This window comes from Balaenoptera borealis (assembly GCF_965194805.1).
Source record: "Balaenoptera borealis genome assembly, chromosome: 8".
NCBI classification, from domain to species: Eukaryota; Metazoa; Chordata; class Mammalia; order Artiodactyla; family Balaenopteridae; genus Balaenoptera; species Balaenoptera borealis.
In genome coordinates this window covers 27,967,776-27,988,112 of record NC_138865.1, presented here as the reverse complement: position 1 = coordinate 27,988,112, position 20,337 = coordinate 27,967,776, and the positions used below count along the sequence as shown (strand labels likewise).

Below are 20,337 nucleotides of genomic sequence, written 5' to 3'. Positions count from 1 at the left end.
TCGAAGATGACACAAACAGATGGAAAGATAAAATATGTTCTTAGATTGGAAGAATCAACATTGTTAAAAATAACTATACTACCCAAAGCAACCTGCAGATTCAATGCAATCCCTATCAAATTACCAATGTCATTTTTCACAGAACAAGAACAAAAAATCTTAAAATTTGTATGGAGACACTAAAGACCCCAAATAGCCAAAGCAATCTTTAGAAAGAAAAATGGAGCTGGAGGAATCAGCCTCCCTGACTTCAGTCTATACTACAAAGCTATAGTCATCAAAACAGTACAGTACTGGCACAAAAGCAGACATATAGGTCAACAGAACAGAATAGAAAGCCCAGAAATAAACCCATGCACATATGAGCAATTAATCTATGACAAAGGAGGCAAGACTATACAATGGAGGAAAGACAGTCTCTTCAATAAATGGTGCTGGGAAAACTGGACAGCTACATGTAAAAATAAAATAAAATTAGAACCTTCTTTAACACCATACACAAAAATAAACACAAGATGGATTAAAGACATAAATGTAAAACTGGATACTATAAAATTCTTAGAGGAAGACATAGGCAGAATACATTGACATGAATTGCAGCAATATCTTTTCCAATCTGTCTCCTAGAGTAATGGAAATAAAAACAAAAATAAACAATGCGACTGACAAGGGATTAGTCTCCAAAATTTACAAACAGCTCATGCAGCTCAATACCAAAAATAAAAAACAAACAACACGGAAAATGAAGTTTTTTGCACTCTACTTTGAACTTTTTTGTAACTTTGAGATTGTTCCCCAGTTTTTTAAAGTAAAATAATTATGATAACATGAAAAAACATCAACAACAAAAAACCCAATCAAAAAATGGGCAGAAGACCTAAATAGACATTTTCCAAAAAAGACATACAGATGGCTAACAAACACATGAAAAGATGCTCAACATCACTAATTATTAGAGAAATGCAAATCAAAACTACAATGTGATATCACCTCACACCAGTCAGAATGGCCACCATCAAAAAATCTACAAACAATAAATGCTGGAGAGGGTGGGAGTAAAGAGAACCCTCCTAAACTGTTGGTGGGAATGTAAATTGGTACAGCCACTCTGGAGAACAGTATAGAGGTTCCTTAAGAAACTAAAAATAGAGCTACCATATGATCCAGCAGTCCCACTCCTGGGCATATATCCAGAGAAAAACATGGTTCAAAAGTATACATGCACCCCAATGTTCATTGCAGCACTGTTTCCAATAGCCAAGACATGGAAGCAACCTTAATGTCCATCGACAGAGGAATGGATAATGAAAATGTGGTACATATATACAATGGAATATTACTCAGCTATTAAAAAGAATGAAATCATGCCATTTGCAACAACATGGTTGGACATGGAGATTATCATACTAAGGGAACAGTAACATTGACAAAGTCATAGTGCAGCACAAAGCATAAACACAATGCATAAACAATTTGGAAACAAAGAACAAATTAAAACAATGATTAGTATAACTAGTTGCAATCCAGTTGCAGTAAACCACCAAGTCCACAGGAGAGCCAGCTGGAGCAGCCAAGTTCTGGAAGGATCAGGTAGAGAGAGAAAAATAAATAAATGTTTCATCTTTGTTTACAAAGGTATACTTTATCAACTTGTTGTAGGTCATAACATAAGAGGAAAGGTTTTTTTTCTGGAAAACAAAAATTAAAAACCAGTATATTTCCCCAAAAGTCATAAAGTTATAAATTATATTTATCAGTTCATTCAGTCTCATGTAATTAATTCCTGTTGATCCTGATGAAGTCATCAGGTTTTCCATTAGAGTTTTGTCATTTGTTACCCAGTTCAGTGGTATTATCTAAAGGCTATCAGAAACTTACACTTGTTTTTTAAAATAGTCCTCTTTATGAGTCTTCTTGAAGATCTTCATTTTGTAAAACCATCAGTGTAAAATAATGATTGTCTATAAAAGACAAAACTTAAAATAGCATGGTTAAAGATTTTAGTACAAGGCAATTGGCAAGAAACTTGGATATATCTGTGACACATAACTTTTTTTTTAACATCTTTATTAGAGTATAATTGCTTTACAATGGTGTGTTAGTTTCTGCTTTATAACAAAGTGAATCAGTTATACATATACATATGTCCCCATATCTCTTCCCTCTTGCATCTCCCTCCCTCCCACCCTCCCTCTCCCACCCCTCTAGGTGGTCACAAAGCACCGAGCTGATCTCCTGCTGCTATGCGGCTGCTTCCCACTAGCTATCTATTTTACGTTTGGTAGTGTATATATGTCCATGCCACTCTCTCACTTTGTCCCAGCTTACCCTTCCCCCTCCCCATATCCTCAAGTCCATTCTCTAGTAGGTCTGCATCTTTATTCCTGTCTTGCCCCTAGGTTTTTCTGACCCTTTTTTTATCCTTTCTTTTCTTTTTTTTTTTTAGATTCCATATATATGTGTTAGCATACGGTATTTGTTTTTCTCTTTCTGACTTACTTCACTCTGTATGACAGTCTCTAGGTCCATCCACCTCACTACAAATAACTCAGTTTCGTTCCTTTTTATGGCTGAGTAATATTCCATTGTATGTATATGCCACATCTTCTTTATCCATTCATCTGTTGATGGACACTTAGGTTGCTTCCATGTCCTGGCTATTGTAAATAGAGCTGCAATGAACATTTTGGTACATGACTCTTTTTGAAGTATGGTTTTCTCAGGGTATATGCCCAGTAGTGGGATTGCTGGGTCGTATGGTAGTTCTATTTTTAGTTTTTTAAGGAACCTCCATACTGTTCTCCATAGTGGCTGTATCAATTTACATTCCCACCAACAGTGCAAGAGGTTTCCCTTTTCTCCACACCCTCTCCAGCATTTATTGTTTGTAGATTTTTTGATGATGGCCATTCTGACCGGTGTGAGATGATATCTCATTGTAGTTTTGATTTGCATTTCTCTAATGATTAATGATGTTGAGCATTCTTTCATGTGTCTGTTGGCAATCTGTATATCTTCTTTGGAGAAATGTCTATTTAGGTCTTCTGCCCATTTTTGGATTGGGTTGTTTGTTTTTTAAATATCTAGGAATAAACCTACCTAAGGAGACAAAAGACCTGTATGCAGAAAATTATAAGACACTGATGAAAGAAATTAAAGATGATTACAAATAGATGGAGAGATATACCATGTTCTTGGATTGGAAGAATCAACATTGTGAAAATGACTCTACTACCCAAAGCAATCTACAGATTCAATGCAATCCCTATCAAACTACCACTGGCATTTTTCACAGAACTAGAACAAAAAATTTCACAATTTGTATGGAAACACAAAAGACCCCGAATAGCCAAAGCAATCTTGAGAACGAAAAACGGAGCTGGAGGAATCAGGCTCCCTGACTTCAGACTATACTACACAGTTACAGTAATCAAGACAGTATGGTATTGACACAGAAACAGAAATATAGATCAATGGAACAGGATAGAAAGCCCAGAGATAAACCCACGCACATGTCGTCACCTTATCTTTGCTAAAGGAGGCAAGAATATACAGTGGAGAAAAGACAGTCTCTTCAATAAGTGGTGCTGGGAAAACTGGACAGCTACATGTAAAAGAATGAAATTAGAAGACTCTTTAACACCATACACAAAAATAAACTCAAAATGGATTAAAGACCTAAATGTAAGGCCAGACACCATCAAACTCTTAGAGGAAAACATAGGCAGAACACTCTATGACATAAATCACAGCAAGATCCTTTTTGACCCATCTCCTAGAGAAATGGAAATAAAACCAAAAATAAGCAAATGGGACCTAGTGAAACTTAAAAGATTTTGCACAGCAAAGGAAACCATAAACAAGACACATAACATTTTAAGATAATAACTAGAATTATGACTGACAACATTACATCAGGGCATATCAGATTTTAGTAATTTCATATAAGTTTTGGAATATTTATATTAATGACATTTATCCATACACTATAACCTAAGGTTCATCTCCAATCACTTGACAATGTTTCTCAAGTAATTTAGAATACCAAATAAACCTAATTGTTTAACATTCCTCTCTGAGGTGTCTCAGGATTCCTTTGAAGCATCCCAGAGTTAGCTGGAGGCTAAAAGAACTTTAGTTAGGGAATTCCCTAGTGGTCCAGTGGTTAAGACTCCACACTTCCACTGCGGGGGGCATGGGTTCAATCCCTGGTTGGGAAACTAAGATCCTGCATGCTTCACGGTAGAGTCAAAAAAAAAACTTTAGTTAGATTTTGATATTTAGGTCACTGTGAAACAATACTTATTCATTTAACCAAAGTCATGAAATGATTTCAGAAAACCAATACAGATCACTTAAAGACACAGAAACTCACACAATCTGTTATCAAAAAGGAGCACTCTAAGGAACTTCTCTTAAAGAGAGAGAGAGAAATCAAACTCCAGTCTTGTACTAGTCTACTTAACAACAAAATTCATTTGCTAAATTAACTTCAATCTAAAACCCTGAGGGAAAAAAAGTTTTACCATGGTCAGGGTTAACTAAACCCTGGTTTAGTTAACCAGGGTTAACCCTGACCATGGTAAAACTTTTTTTCCCTCAGGGTTCCTTTCCACAACCTTTCATCACCTTCTGAATCCACATTACTTTGTCCCTTATTTTTCCATCCAAAAACAACCAGCTCTAAGACATTCTTTCTTTTCCCTCAATAAAATGCAATTCCATTCCTCATACCTTCTTTACTGAAAACACACATTGTACTTTCCTACTGTATACTGAAATGCTTCCTCATTATTTCTATTAGCTTTATTTTTATTTATTTTTGGCTGCATTGGGTCTTTGTTGCTGCGTGTGGGCTTTCTCTAGTTGCAGCGAGCAGGGGTTACTCTTCGTTGTTGTGTGCGGGCTTCTCATTGTGGTGGCTTCTCTTGTTGTGGAGCATGGGCTCTAGGTGTGCAGGCTTCAGTAGTTGTGGCACATGGGCTCAGTAGTTGTGGTGCATGGACTTTGTTGCTCCGTGGCATGTGGGATCTTCCCAGACCAGGGCTCAAACCCATGTCCCCTGCATTGGCAGAAAGGTTCTTAACCACTGCGCCATGAGGGAAGCCCTCTACTAGCTTCAACTGCATGTTTAAATTAGAATCCTCAACTCTTAAAAGCCTTCATTTCTAGTGAAAACTAAGAAATAAGCAATTATGAACTGTTAGCATTCTGTAGACTGGTGAACATAAATACCAGTGATAATTTCTAAAAACATTTGTTTTCTTATAGAGAACATCTCAGGGTGGCACCAAACATATTCATTGATAGTCCTAAATACCTTTAGTTTCTCTGTTTAGTAACTGATGTCTCAGTATCTTATTTTATTTGGGAATGACCTAGTTATTCAATAAACTTCCATCACTTATATTAGCACAACTCTAGCACTTTAAGTTACCAAATATCTAGAGAGATCATTTTAACTAGACATTTCTAAAATGTAATTATTTTTAAAGAGTTTACCCAAAGCTCTTATCTCATTTACATTTACTTTAAAGTTTCATTATATCAAGTTATTTTCCTTGCAACAGATATAATAAGTCTTATTTGACTTCTATTAAACCTAAAGACATGTCTACATTAATTACATCAACAAACTAACTTTAATACCAGGTGTCAATTTATATTAAATATTTCCCAGTTAACGTGAACCTGAAAGTCATTTTGGCTGGTTTCTCTTATGTTTAATTTGTAAGTGCTTACTTTTAAATTAAATTGAGCTCTTTATAACTTCAATTTTGATAATACTTTCCAGAGGTAGCGATATCTCATATATATAATGTGTACACAGACATATGAACAGGAAAAACTAAAGATCTCATGGCTTCACTTATAAAAAACTTAGTTATGAATCAGGTATTACAATATAAACTTACTAGTTTACAGTGAACAATTGGAATACATTAAAGTTGCTTGCTCAGATGACTAAGGTTCTATAATTTGTAAATCTTGGCAGATGGAGCATTCAGAGTGGTTTGAATTTTAAAATGGCCACTCTGTCATTTTTTTCCCTTGGTTTCAGGTTCTGCCGAATTGAGCTAATTAAGCTCAGCCTCAGGTCCTGTGGCCTGTATTTACATTTTTGTTTTGTAGAGATTTGCAAGAGAAAGACAGTTGCTTTTAGTTCCCCCAAAGAACTGGTCTGTCATCTAAATGATGTTAAAAGATTGATTTGCCCACTATATATTATATCAGTGAGAAGATGTCTAACTAAACTGAAATTTATGAGTTCTATGTTCTAGAACTTTAAAGTTTAATTTATCATGCATTCAAAATCTTGTATACGGCATTCAGCAAAGACCTTTATGAGTTTACAAGTTAAACCTGGAGCAAAATCACTGTTTTTATTTTTCTTAACCCCTGAATGTTAGTTCCCAGTTTTTACTTATTTGTATGGCTTAGGTAACCCTAATGGTTTCCTTTAGAATGTAATTTAATTCATATTTCCTGAGGGGCAGATCTATATGCCTTGTCTTATAATACCATGCAGAGGAAGTATTCCCTCATGAAACATGTCTATCTTGCAATATAATTAAACAAGAGAGATATAACCATCTTATATAAAGCCCACTGATATATATATATGTATGAATTTTTATATACTTTATCTCAATCCTATCTACTTTTATACCTTTAATTTTAACCTTCATTAGGATCCAATCAACAAGTTTTGATCTTACAGGAGGAGTTCTAGAAGTTTTTCTTTCTTTTTATTCCTTGTCCAATTTACCTATTTTTATATAAAAGGTTCAGGGATCCCCAGAGGGGGTTTGAGCCAAGGAACTCAGGCCCTTGGCCTAACTATTGCCCCAAGTAATAGCTGGTCAGGTATCTCATTGTAAAATTTTTTCCAGCCCCTTAAATATATAGTTTTAAAAACTGGAGTAAATAGAGTGAACTTGTTTGACTTTTAGTATTGGGGACCAGTAGGGTGTCCCTTCTGGCCCATTTAACCTTAGGTAGTGTAATATCAAAACATTGTGTTTTAATCTCATACATGTCCATTTTATTTATTCCATTTTAAATAACCATCTGAAGATTTCTTTATTTATTTGAGATAAGTCCTTTTAAAAATTTTTATCTTGTTGGGAAAAGTATCTAGACTTTCCTTACAGGTTTTTTTTTTTTTTTCCTATTAACATTAATTACTCTAATGTTTTTATTAGCATCCATAAGACCCATTGAGGGGAAACAAAGACAACAAATAAAACTTCCCAAACTGGTTTTTCTTGCTTGTTTTAATCTAAAGGTATTCTTAGGTTAACCGTTAGATATACTTCTTTTTTCCACATTTAATTTGATTTTTTAAAAATATAGGTACCAATAAAACAGCTGTTTATAATAAGAGCTCTCTAAAAATTTACCTGTTTAGAAGTTTCTCCAATTTAAAGGCTCCATCCGTCATTTGGCCATTAATGAAATATATATTAATAGTGATTCAAACCAATAAGATGCAAAAGTCTTTCCCATAAGAGGATGGGAGAGAATGCCTCCTTAATAAGAAAGTTTACTCCCAAAAATAGTATGGCAGAGATCAAGTTTTCAAAACACATACACACACAAACAGAACACCCTAAGAAGATCATCAGGTAGAACATTTACATCTCAAAGACACAGAAAGAGAAATGCAAGTTCCCCCTTGAAGGCCTTCGTTTAAAGTCAGAATTTTGAAAAGAAATTTTTATCAAGCCAGCTTATTAAACTTGATTTAATTTAACTTAACTGTGTATGCAATAAAAGAGGCCCCTCATTTTTAGAGTGAGATTTCCTTTAATTCCCAACTAAGTAAGTACTTGTAAGTTTAAGTTTTGTCCATACATAAACCTGACTGGGGTGTTAGTTGGAGGCTGGCAACCTGTTCTTTCTTTTTCTTTTGCTTTGAAAACTTTTATACCCCATTCAGAGGTTGGTTTGTTGAATTACCATCACTAGTATAGCCAATTCAAGGAAAAACAACAGGCCAGTCTTCCCCCTAATTACCCAGTTCAACACTAATCAGCCTTTAACTGAGCAAAGTCTTCCCCGTCTTTCAACTGAGGATAAACCACTCAGTGTCTAAACTGAGTAAGACCTTCCCAGTGCCTTTCACTGAGGATAACCCACTCAGTGTCTAAACTAAGCAAAAATCTTCTCATTGTCTCTTACACTGAGGATAAACCAGGTACCTCTTCTTGACACTAAGTTTCAAGGAAGACCTACTCCTCCAGAGAGGAGTTTAACATAACTGAATAAAACTTAAGATCATCCACGTAGGAGATCTAGTTGATCCTAGAACCAGGAGAGACTCACCCAAATTCATGGAAGAAAGTGGATGGGCCCAAGAGGCCTCTGCTGGTACCAAGGCTCTGGATCCTCATAGAGTTCAGGCAAAGGAGAGAAGTCTGCTTTGGTCCCTTCATGGTTGCCATAACACCATAACTGTCAACTGAAAAAAAAAAAAGCACAACCTAAAAGTTGAGAGTTATGTTTTATTCAGCAGATATTCTTAGGACTTCAAGCCCTGAAGAGAGCCTCTCAGATAAATGCTGAGAAAACTGTTCTGAAGAGGAAGGGGGAAGGCCAGAATATATAGGAGTTTTTGCAACAATACCACATAGTCAGAACAAAAGGCTACTGTTGATAAAAACAAAACTAGATATCTCAAGTTAAAGAATTTATTGCTTTTCTCTGTATGGGAAGATGCAAGAGTCTAGGCTCACTGAAATCATTCCCTTGATATGCACCTCAGCTATCTGGGGCCAGTATCCTGAGTTTTCTCATCCTAAGTTTCCTCAGGCTGCACCATCAGGGGTGGCTGCAGTCTGATGGCTGCAAGATGGTGGGCATTCCCTGTTGCCATCCTGAACTCCCTCAGAGCTCACTGTTTTGGGTGGCTGCAATTGCTGCAACATCCTTTGTTTACTGATATGGCAGGCAATATTTCATTTATCATTTTCGTTAGATGAGATTAAGAATATTAATGATTTGCTATCAAAAATTTAGCATTGTCATTTCTTGTTTTCACTGCATAATAGAATTCCTTGTAACAAGTGACCCACTTTTGTTGAAAAGATGTTTCCATACGCCATTTCTAGTCATAACTGCAATGCTACGTGGGAAGAACAGTTCTGCTTAGAAGCCACTTACAGTCTGTAACTCAGACAGTTTTACTTCCTCAGAAACTTCACAGAATCAATAAGCAGCTTATCTAAGAATGACATTTAGTGATCTGCATATGAAATTGTGACCAGGATTGATTGCAGCATCAGGAAGAAGTTTCCCTGCCTCTGCAGAGTTAGGCAATGCAAAGGGTGTGGAGGGGCTAGTGTCTTGGGCCTCCAACTCAACAGGTTTCTCTGGGTCCCAGTTCTGTGAGCTTCACCAGTACCTAAGGTAACAAATGCTGTAACAGAGGACAATTTGATACAGTCTAAAATATATTTGGAGTTGGTTTTGTTTCCCTAGTGATCAGGCTCATTATCCAGAATTGTGGGCTTACCATCTAGCTAACATTTGTGGATGGTTACACTGTATTTCCTAGCCACTCTCAGAAGAAGTCAAGGCAACCAAGACTTCTGTGGAAAAGGAGGGGGACTCTACCAAGACTCTGTCTTGTCTTAAGATTTTATGAATGAAAGGAAAGTTTTTCTCCTTTTATCAGGCCTTGTGGAGACCCTTGGAAAGTCTGGACTCCTGAGGAGGAACATGTGGTCGAAGATCTCCTTTAAAGGGAGATTCTGGGTCTAGTATGCAGAATATATAAAGAACTCTTACAGGATAGAACAGTGGCTGCCAGGGTCAAGGGGTGTGGGAAATGGGGAGGGTTTGTCAAAATGCATAAACTTCCATTTATAAGATGAGTAAATTCTGGGGATGTAATATAAAGCATGATGATACAGTTAATAATACCACTTTATATACATGAAGTTGCTAATAGAGTAAATTTTAAATGCTCTCACCAAAAAAAGGTAATTATGTGAGGTGATGGAGATGTTAACTAATCCAGCAAAATGGCAATTATTTTGCAGTATATACATGCATCAAATCATCACCTTAAATTTACACAATATATATGTCAATTCTGGAAAAATCATTTTTTAAGAATTAAAAAAAGAAAACTTTTACAACTCAACAACAAAAAGACAAGCAACTTAATCAAAATATGGGCCAAGGACTTGAACAGACATTTCTCCAAAGAAGATTACAGCCAATAAACACTAAAAGATGTTCGACATCATTAGTTGTTAAGGAAACTCAAGTCAAAACCACAAAGAGTTACCACCTCACACCCAAAATGATAACTATGACAAGATAAAGCAAAAATAGAAAATAAGTGTTGGCAAGGATGTGGAGAAGTTGAAACCCTCCTACATTGCTGGTGGAAATGTAAAAATGGTCTCATCACTGGGGAAAAGAGTTTGAGAGTTTCTCAAAAAGTTACACATAGAATTATGATGCAGCAATTGAACTCCTAGGTATAAAATCAAAAGAATTGAAAAGTGTTCCAACAATTTGTACACAAATATTCATAGAAGCATTATTCATAACAGTCAAAAGGTAGAAACAAAAGAAAAAAAAAAAGGTAGAAACAACCCAAATGCCCATCAAATGATGAACAGATAAATAAATGTAGGGTATACATACAATACAATATTATTCAGTTAAAAAAAGAAGAAAATTCTGCAATATGCTACAGCACAGATGAATCTTGAGGATATTAGGCTAAGTGAAATAAACCAGTCACACACAAAAAAATACTGTATGATTCCACTTACATGAGGTTCCTAGAGTAGTCAAATTGATAGAGACAGAAAGTAGAATGGTGGTTGTCAGGGACTGAGGTGAGGGAGAAGTAAGGAGTTATTGTTTAGTGGATTCAGAGTTTCAGTTTCATCTTTCATTGGGAAGATGAAAAAGTCCTGGAGATGGATGGTGGTGATGGTTGTACAGAAATGCTAAAATACTTAATGGTGCAGAACTGTAAACATAGTTAAAATGATAAAATTTTATTTCATGTATATTTATCACAATTTTAAAAAAAGAAACGAAGTGTGCTACATACTACAATGTTGATGAACCTCGAAAATGTTATGACAAATGAAAGAAGTCAATCACAAAAGGTCATATGTTGCATAATTCCATTTATATGCAATATCAAGTAGGGATATCCACAGAAACAGAAAGCAGATTTGTGATTGCCAGAAGCTGGGGAGGAGGGATTAGGGAGTGACTGCTTGATGGATATGGGGGTCTCCTCTGGTGTGATAAAAAAGGTTTTTGAAATAGATAGAGGTGATGGTTGCACAACCTTGTGAATGTTCTAAATGCCACTGAACTGTATGCTTTAAAATGGTTAATTTATGTTACGTGAATTTCACCTCAATTTTTTTTAAATGCAGGTAAGGCACCTTCAGCGTTAGCAAAGGCCTGTAGACCAGTGTGCAGATCATGAAAAAGAGGGAAAAAAAGAGACTTTCAATGCAATGCAAGTGATGCAGGTGTACAGGCTAGGAGCTTGACCAGCCAGCCTCCCTTAATAGCACAGTTATTGACCATGTCATCCTTATCCAAAACCCTGGCTTTATTTTGTTATTTTCTTGTCATAAGTACCAGTGTTATCCGCAAGCCCATACTAATGTTTTCTTAAATATTGCAACCAATATCTTACCTTCAGAACCAAAATCCTTAGAAAACCACAGCAAGGAACTGTGTGTTGCAAACAGCATCAGACTGGGGAATATGGAGCAAGAAGTGATATGCAGCAAATGGAGCAAGAGTTGAGAGCAAGAATGCAGAGCAAAAGAGAGCTTAGGCAACCTTCAGGAAAGACATGTGGGACAAGCACAATTTCAGGGCCTGATAAAGGGCTAGACTTCCAGCATTCACTCAAGGGGGCTAAACTCTTATTATATAGAAATTAAAGACTAGAGAAGCTGAGGTCATCTGGTTTATACTGAAAAACACATATACAGAAGTTTTCCTGTGAAGTGGAATTCTGGAAAAGATCATGGCCCAAAACATAATGCATGCTCGCAGGCACAGCACCTGCCAATCCTGAAACAATGTCAATTCTCTATCTAGGCAAGGACTCTCCCATAACACCCAGGGAAGGGAATTCACATAAAGGTCAGACCAACTTCTCCAAATCTGGCTTAACCATCCTTGCCTATTGATGGCACTTGTGGGTACAGGGTGAAATCCTAAAAGTTGCAGGGAAAATGGTACAAAAAGTGTCACAACAGGAGTTTCCTGGGAAGGTGGGGGCTTGGTATAAACTGTCATTTGTTCTGGTTGGAGGCAAGTATGGGATGACAGCTTGTCCCAGCACCAGGCACATGAAACTCTCCAGTGCCTGAAGCCAAGCAGGACCCTGTGGGTCCCTCATGGATACAAAAGCCTTTATGTTTCCCCCATTTCTTGTTTGTAGCAAAAGGTCTGTCAGCCTCCTAGACCTTCCCTGAGTTCCAAGGGCAGATTCAAACAGTTACCAATTAGGGAAGTTTGGGCTTTTTGAGCATGAGCTGCCTGTTCTCTTTGCTTGGCCCTTGAAATAAAACTTTTTCTGCTCCAAACGCCGATGTTTCAGTTTGGTCTCACTCTGAGTGGGGCACACAATCTTGGGTTTGACAACATGCCCAGGACTTCTGATGATGACTCCAAAGTACAGTTGGGGAGACACATGAAACGCAGACCCCATGTGGATAGGTCATTAGCTTTGTTCATGGCAGTGTTCCTAGTGCTGAGAACACTATCTGGCACATAGTAGCTGAAAAAAATAATTGTATGTATCTGAATGAGTGAGAGGTAGGGAAGAGGAATTGATCCCAGCTAGAAACTAAAAGACCTCATTTAAAAAAAACAAAACCAAAAACAAACAAACAAAAAAAACAACCTCCTGTGTAGAAACACTAAAAAGAAAGCTCCTAAGTCAGAAAGAACCCAAATCCATCTCAACCCAAAATGGGGATCATCACTGCAGTTCCTTCACTCAAGTTGTTTTGGATTGCTTTGTATGTAGCACCTCTATTTTAAGATAGAAATCTCTCAAAATTCAGATTGTTTGTCATTTAAGTCCATAAAAATTCCCCTCACACACAAAAAATATAGGAATCAGAAAAATATGGCTTAAGGAGTTTTACTATGTGTGTCCCCTTCTAGCAGTTTCTAGTATACTCCACAAGGTGCAACAAGAGTTTACTTTAAATGTTGGATAAGTTCCAGCTGTGGGATTGACTGGCCACACACCATGAAGGCGAAAGTGTGACAGAATGTTCTCAGTAGGTACCAAGTGCTATGAGCTTAGTACAACCCCATAGGATTAGCCCTAATTTTCACATGAAGGGGAACTTCAAGGAGGTTGAGAAATTCCTTTCGATAGTAAGAAGGAGCTAAGTCCTCTTTGACGTCAAAGGTGAAACTCATGCGCCAGACAGTGTGGTGTGTCAGCTTCTAGCATCCAAGGATATGGGATTCTGTGTCATGTTCTGCTCCAAAACATCCTCTGCTCCCTTCTCAGCCAAAATATCTACATTTTTATTATTAAACATTGTACATAGAATATTGGTAAATCCATAAGATTTCCATGACTACATTTTTGGAAGGTAACTTGACACTGTTAATTAATTATAACTGATAACATAACCTTATACCCAGCCATCCGTTTCAGGCACTCTAAAAATGTATGTGCAGCCTTACTGATTTTGTCCTTCCCCCCACAAAAAAACCCCCAAAAATAAAAAATGAAAAACAAATTGAAAATAAGTTAATGCCTATCCACAGGAGAAAGATGAGTCAGTCATGATCTATGCAGACTGTGAGATATGTGGAGGCTCCCAAGAATGGGCTGGGGCCATGTTGGCTGCCCAAGGCTTGCTGTCAAAAGTGTAATGACTTCACCAGGCTTTCAGATAACTTGGTGCTTGCTTCCTTGCTGAGAACATCCTGCTCTGACCTCCAGACTGTCCCTCATGTCCTGCTCACCTTTGTCATATCACAGGATCCCAGTATCCTCATACAGCGCATATCCACAAGCTCTGTTCATGTAGTCTGCTTTGGTCTGTCTCAGCCTCATACCCCATCCATCAAACTTTTCCTCCACAACACTTTAGAATTCAGCCACTCACAATCCCCACTACCACTTCTCATCTGGACTCTGGCAACAGCCTCCTAACTGGTCTGTGTGTCCACTCTGGCCCCTACACTCTATTCACTATACTAGAATTGGAGAAATCATTGCAAAACAAAAATCATTGTGTCGCTCTTGAAACCTTTGATTGCCTCCAGCACATTTGGACATTGACATTGCCTCATGGAGGCTACACCTCTTGGCTTCATCTTTCTCTCTATTGCTCTTAGTTATGATGCTCCAGTCACACTGGCCTTTGCCTCTCAACCACCCTAAACTCATTTCCTTTCTGGGCCTTTTACACAGCCTGTTTCTTCTGTTCTGACTGCTTGCCTCTCAGATCTCCCCATTGCTGCTTCCTCATCATCATTTAGATCTTAACTAAAATGTCTGCTTTTCAGAGAGGATACCTCAAACATCAGGCAAAACCACCCTCACAAATTCTCTACTTTATCTTTTCCATGGTAATTATCAATATCCTTAATGATCTTGTTTAAATGTTTATTCCCTATCTTTTTGGCACAATATGAATCTTTATAGGCAGGACTCTGGCTTATGATTAGAACAATGCCCAGCTCACAATAGGGAATCAATACATGGAGGAAGAAAAAAAGATAACACACCAAAGTGGTCAAATTGGTCTCCCTGAGCACAGAGTGGGCAGGAGAGATAAGGGGGAGGAAAGGACTGTAAACTAAAAAGAAAAATGTCCATTGTAAGAATGCACACATAGTGATAAATGTTTTTCACATGCATAAAACTGAGCATGTGTGAGTTTGTGTGTGTGTGTGTTATTAAAGAAAAAAAATATTTATGACACTTGTTAAAGATAGTAATGAAGACTTTATTCAAGGGGGCTACTACAATGAGGTTTTATAGTAGGGGAGAGAGATAGGGCTCAACTCAGTATACAACAAGGAAAAGTGGGAATTTATAGCCACAAAGCAGCTCAGTGGATAGAAAATTACTGAGAGGAAACCTCAGTAAGAGGGGATTCTGTCTAAACCAACCTAACAAGATTCCTACTGAAGGCAGGTCAGGGTGATCAGATATAAATCTCAACACCCCTGGAAGAGGTCATACCTAGAACTCCAATATTTGGCATTGTTGTCAACCAGTTAACATCATGCTGAGAGCAAGCAAATCCCTGTATGGACTGTCCATGGGCATGAGTCACAGGGAATAGAGGTGAGGGTGCAGGGATAGGAGGTGAGGGGTGTCAACAGGGAGGGGAAAGAGTACCGAAGACAAAAGTCAACCAGGAAATCTCTGCCCCAGCTGCCCAGCTTCAGCCTCCTCCAGTCCTCATGAAGCAAGGTCACCTGGGGTTATAGTTCAAGACAACTCCAGTGCAAGAGCAGGATGTCCCAGAGGCATGACTCTTCACCATGTAGCCCTGTGACTGCCTGGGAGAGCCTTTTATGCAAGCAGAAAAGTACCAGGATAAAGATGTACAAATCTTCCATACATTTTAAAAGAACTTAGAGGTGTATAAAAGACCAACAATTTCAGTATGCCCAGGGTTGCCCTGGTTTTAACACTGAGTGTCCTATGTCTTGGGAAACCCTCAATCCTAGGCAAACCAGGCCAGTTGGTCACCTAATTAGAGGTTGTGAGGTAGAAGATGGGTTTTGCATCACCTTCCCTCCCTGTACACTGATATTATGAGATGCTGTTTAATATACCTGACAATTTCTATAAGAAAGGCAGACACTGAATTAATAGGTTGCTCATATTTGGTAATTAAATGGGACAATATATAATCTGCATGATAACTTTATTTCCATTATACAATGACACCAAATATCGCAATGATTTTTCATTTTTGTCTCTACTATTAGATCACTAAGTGATGAAATATTTTTAATACACTCCCATAAAAACATTTGTACAAAGAATTTTATCCTCCACATACTATTTCTAAAAACTTACTATGAAATTCTATGACTGAGAATTTTTTGGACAGGGGAGGTGGGAGACAATATCTTTTGGCTGTTATATTTCTTATACTGCAGTGCCAATGAAACTGTATCACTCTTTGAAAAATTGATAAAATCCCTGATAATTTCTCGATCATTCAATATTTTATTATGTGTAATCTTCCAACACATCAATTTGGTTGACGTGTATTCATTAATTGATGTATTGCACATCTGTCTGCTTTGGTGATTTAGATTGCATTTTCCTCTGAGTTTATCCTCTCTGTTTTATGGGTCAGTGGTTCTCAAGTTGGATTAAAAGAAGCCCTAGCTTTTCACACAGGGTAAAATTGGCCATTGGTCTAAATTCAGGTCATGGTAGTTGCATTTCTATAGAAATAAAGCTAAAGTTTAAATTGCACTCAGACCAAAACCTGACTAACAGCAAGTAAGTGATAACCCGGTAAGTAATGTCTTAAAGGCAAAAATACTACAGTATCCCACTTTGAGCATTTAAAGAGTCATGCTGTCATTGTCTTTGAGATTATGAAAGGAGAGTAGAAAACAGTTCATGTTTAATACAGTAGATGAGGACACTGTGTCCCATGGAGATTGAAGTATTTCGGTCAAAGTGACACTGGTTTTAGTGGTTAAATCTGTGGGAATTGGAAAACAATGGGAGCATTGTTGGAGCTTTACAATGGTGTTGTAATCTGATTTCAAACTGCTGAGTCAATGTATGAGGGCAAGGACTTCAGAAACTTAACAGCAAAAACGTTCTAATGGGAAATGAGAGACAACTTTATTCAGCACTTTATTTTTTTGCAAAAGATTTAAAATAAGAGTAAATAAGATTGATGCACTAAGAGAACTGTGGAATACTTCCATAATTTCTTTTTTTTAATTATTATTATTTTTGACTGCGTTGGGTCTTCGTTGCTGTGCGCGGGCTTCTCTAGTTGCAACGAGTGGGGGCTGCTCTTCGCTGCGGTGCACAGGCTTCTCAATGCGGTGGCTTCTCTTGTTGCAGAACATGGGCTCTAGGCACGTAGGCTTCAGTAGTTGTGGCTCACGGGCTCTAGAGCGCAGGCTCAGTATTTGTGGCACACGGGCTTAGTTGCTACGTGGCAAGTGGGATCTTCCCGGACCAGGGCTCGAACCCGTGTCTCTTGCATTGGCAGGCGGATTCCCAACCCATGCACCACCAGGGAAGCCCTATTTTCATAATTCCTTAAAGAATCATAGTGAAACAAGATTATCCCGAGCTTTCTCAGCCTGTTACTAACAGTGCTACCACATGAACACAAATGCTATAATCTCACAGCTCTGAGCTCCCTGCCACCACCATCATACACATCTACATATGCTGGCACTCAGTCCCTACCAACCCCCCCCCCACTCTTGTGGATAAGTCCCCAAAGGCACATCAGTGGACTCAAATGCAAGCCTCTTCTACTCTTGGGCCTCTCTCTGGTGGTGGCACCCTTTGCTGTGATGTTCTCATGCCCTTTGAGCCCAGTTGTAGAGGCTCAGCCTCCCTGTTGCCCCATAGTCCCCAGATGGGAAGAATGTTCCTCTCTCACTCCAGGTCAAGGTGAGTCATCTGGTCCCTGATCCTCCCAAAGTCTATTGAAACCATGTCAGTAGCACAAGGCTGTTTTGTTCATTACTCATCCAATTTTATAAATCAAATTTGTGAGATAATATCAACCTGTGGTCAATAATTCTGGGGTCATTCTCCCTCAGGTTGAATCCTGGCACCACCACTCACTGGCTATGTGGCTTTTGGTGTCATAACTAATCTCTTTATTTCTGTTTCCCTGCATTTAAAATGCAGACAATGCCTACAGGTTTATCCTGATGCACCAATAACTGTGTATGAAAGGGCTTGGTACAAGCCTGATTTTCAGTTAGCTATCAATAAGTGTGCTATTATTCTTTCTGTTAACACTGGCAATTGTGAATAAGACACAGATTTGTCCTCAAGATGCTTCTAGTCTACTTGGATTTATTTGGGTCAGTTGAGTTTATTTTAATTCAATTATTTGTTAATAGATGAATAACACAAAGTATTTTTTTCAAAAATATAAAACTCTACAAAGAAAGAGAGGCTGTTCGGTACAAAAATAATTGTAATAAGGACAATAAAAAAGAAGTGTGCACAAGGAAAAAGGTAGCAGACACAGGGAAAGTGGCCAGGAAATCTAAATTTTATATCAATAGTAATATAATCCAGGCTACCGGTTGACCTACACTTCCCAAACACATACCATGGGAAGCCAGGATGAGATCAGGTTTTAGGACCTTTCCACCCATTCAACTAGAGGCATTAAGTAATGGGGACAGATATGTGAGTTTTGAGCCAACTTTCAGAGTGCTAAAATCAAATCAGTGGAAAAAAGATGAGCTGACCAGGCTGAAGGGAGAGGCAGCACTAAACTAGGGAGGCACCACTATGCTCAGCGAGTCAACAACAAAAAGATGAGTGTCTTGACTGTGGCTTCAACTGGAGTTCGGATGTCCAGAATTTTCTTCCTAGGCAGTGGTCTTCATTTTTTTGCTTGTTGCCTCTTAAAACAATATTAAACAAACAAACAAATAAAACCTATTCAACCTCACATACATTTTTAGGTTGACATTTAAATTGCTTTATCATTAGTTTACAGATACAAAGGATATATTTTCCAGGATATTGCAGACAGGATTTTAAAATTTTTTGTAAAGTTCTTGGGGTCAATTTGGCTTTTTCACTTTACGGAAAATAAACACCCTTTGACTTATTTGCCAGAACTAATCCTCATTATCAAACAAGTCAGCCAAATCCAACTCACATTCTGAAAGAAAAATTCTTATTTTATTGTTTAATTCAAATAAACATGGTGTTAGGAGTCTCTGTGACTGGAGACTTGACAAGAGCCTGTTGCTTAAATGAAATGTCACTCTCTCAGGGATGAAGCTTTCTCAAACTGTCTCCTTGTTTGGCCCTTGGAAGTATTTAAAACCAGGGTCTGTGATCAGATTTAGAATGGGTGGAGAGGCTTTAGTGAAGTGGGTGAAGGATGACTATGGAAGGGGATGTGGGAAAGAAGAATATGCAAAGCAGTGACACTTTTTGGAACACGCTATCTGTAGTAAAGAGTACCTGCCTAAGGTGAGAATCTGGAAATTAGGTATTTAAAACTATCAATGGCCATATAACCCCTGGAAAGTCTTCCCATATCACAAGGGGTACACATATCCTAGTCTGAATAACAATAATCTAAGTTCCCTCAAGTTCAGTGTGTGTCAGGATTGAATGAATTTAAAAGTACACTATCAAGGTAGTCAATAACAGTACTAAGAAAAATTACTCCAAACTTGGAAATAAAGCAAGGAGATGCCATATCAATACATCATGCTAGAAGACATTGTTGAAAAAGTCCATCTAAGGGTCATCTGACTCTTTAGGGAAAAGTTTGATTATTTATTTTTAACTATTTATTATTGACTAAGCCCAGATATTTTACAGCCCTGCAAAGTTAGAAGTTATCCCATAAGAAACTGATGAGATGATTTTCTTTTTAATGGTGGGAAAATAAGATAAGCCCAAATGTTACATTTAATTACCCTATAGGACATAAAGTAGGGCTGCATCTAATTTAGCAATCTTAATTCATTATTCCTTTTTGTTCTCATTCATTGTAACAATCAGTTTTTCAAATTCTCTTTGAACTCATTTTATGGGTTCCCTTAATAATGAGATAATGAAATATTGGCATGAGAATTATGTTTTAATATTTAGAGAATTACATGTTGACAGAAAAAGTATACACAAAGTACCAACAAGTTGCAAGGAAAGTGTATGTGATACAGAAGAAGACATATGAGGAAGACCTGGTAGAGATGATACCTGAGTTGAGGGAGAAAAGGAGGCTCTTCTACACAGGAAGAGCCTCAGGTTTGGGAGCACAGTGGCATGGTTGTAGAATGTACTAGATGATCAGGCTGAGAGGTGGGAAAAAGCTATCCTGGGCCATGCATATCATGCTAATGGGTTGGAGCCTTGTCTTGCATAAAAACAGGAGACATTGAAGAATTTTTAGCAACAGAGTGACATAATAAGATGGATTTGTATTATAAAGACCAATTTTGTTTGAGGAGAGCATGCATAGGTGGAAATAAACCCAAAGATAAAGACACTAAACTACTGAGAGAGGAGAAGGTTATGAACTATGGCAGTGTCAGTAGGAACGAGCAGGTGCAGAATGATTTGCGATACAGAATAAATAGGACACG

At 37.8% G+C, this 20,337-nt stretch overlaps 1 protein-coding gene across 1 annotated transcript in view; it reads right to left on the bottom strand.

The window, feature by feature from the left end:
• Positions 1-624: 624 nt before the first annotated feature.
• LOC309633809 (uncharacterized protein) overlaps positions 625-20,337 on the bottom strand; it is a gene marked incomplete at its 5' end in the record, with an annotated part of 240,066 nt that continues 220,353 nt past the window's right edge. The window contains 2 exons of the mRNA XM_082403055.1: positions 625-5,062; positions 8,329-8,464. Of these exons, the coding sequence (XP_082259181.1) occupies positions 4,963-5,062; positions 8,329-8,464 (236 nt within the window). The 3' untranslated portion in view covers positions 625-4,962. The remainder of the gene's footprint in view (positions 5,063-8,328; positions 8,465-20,337) is intronic.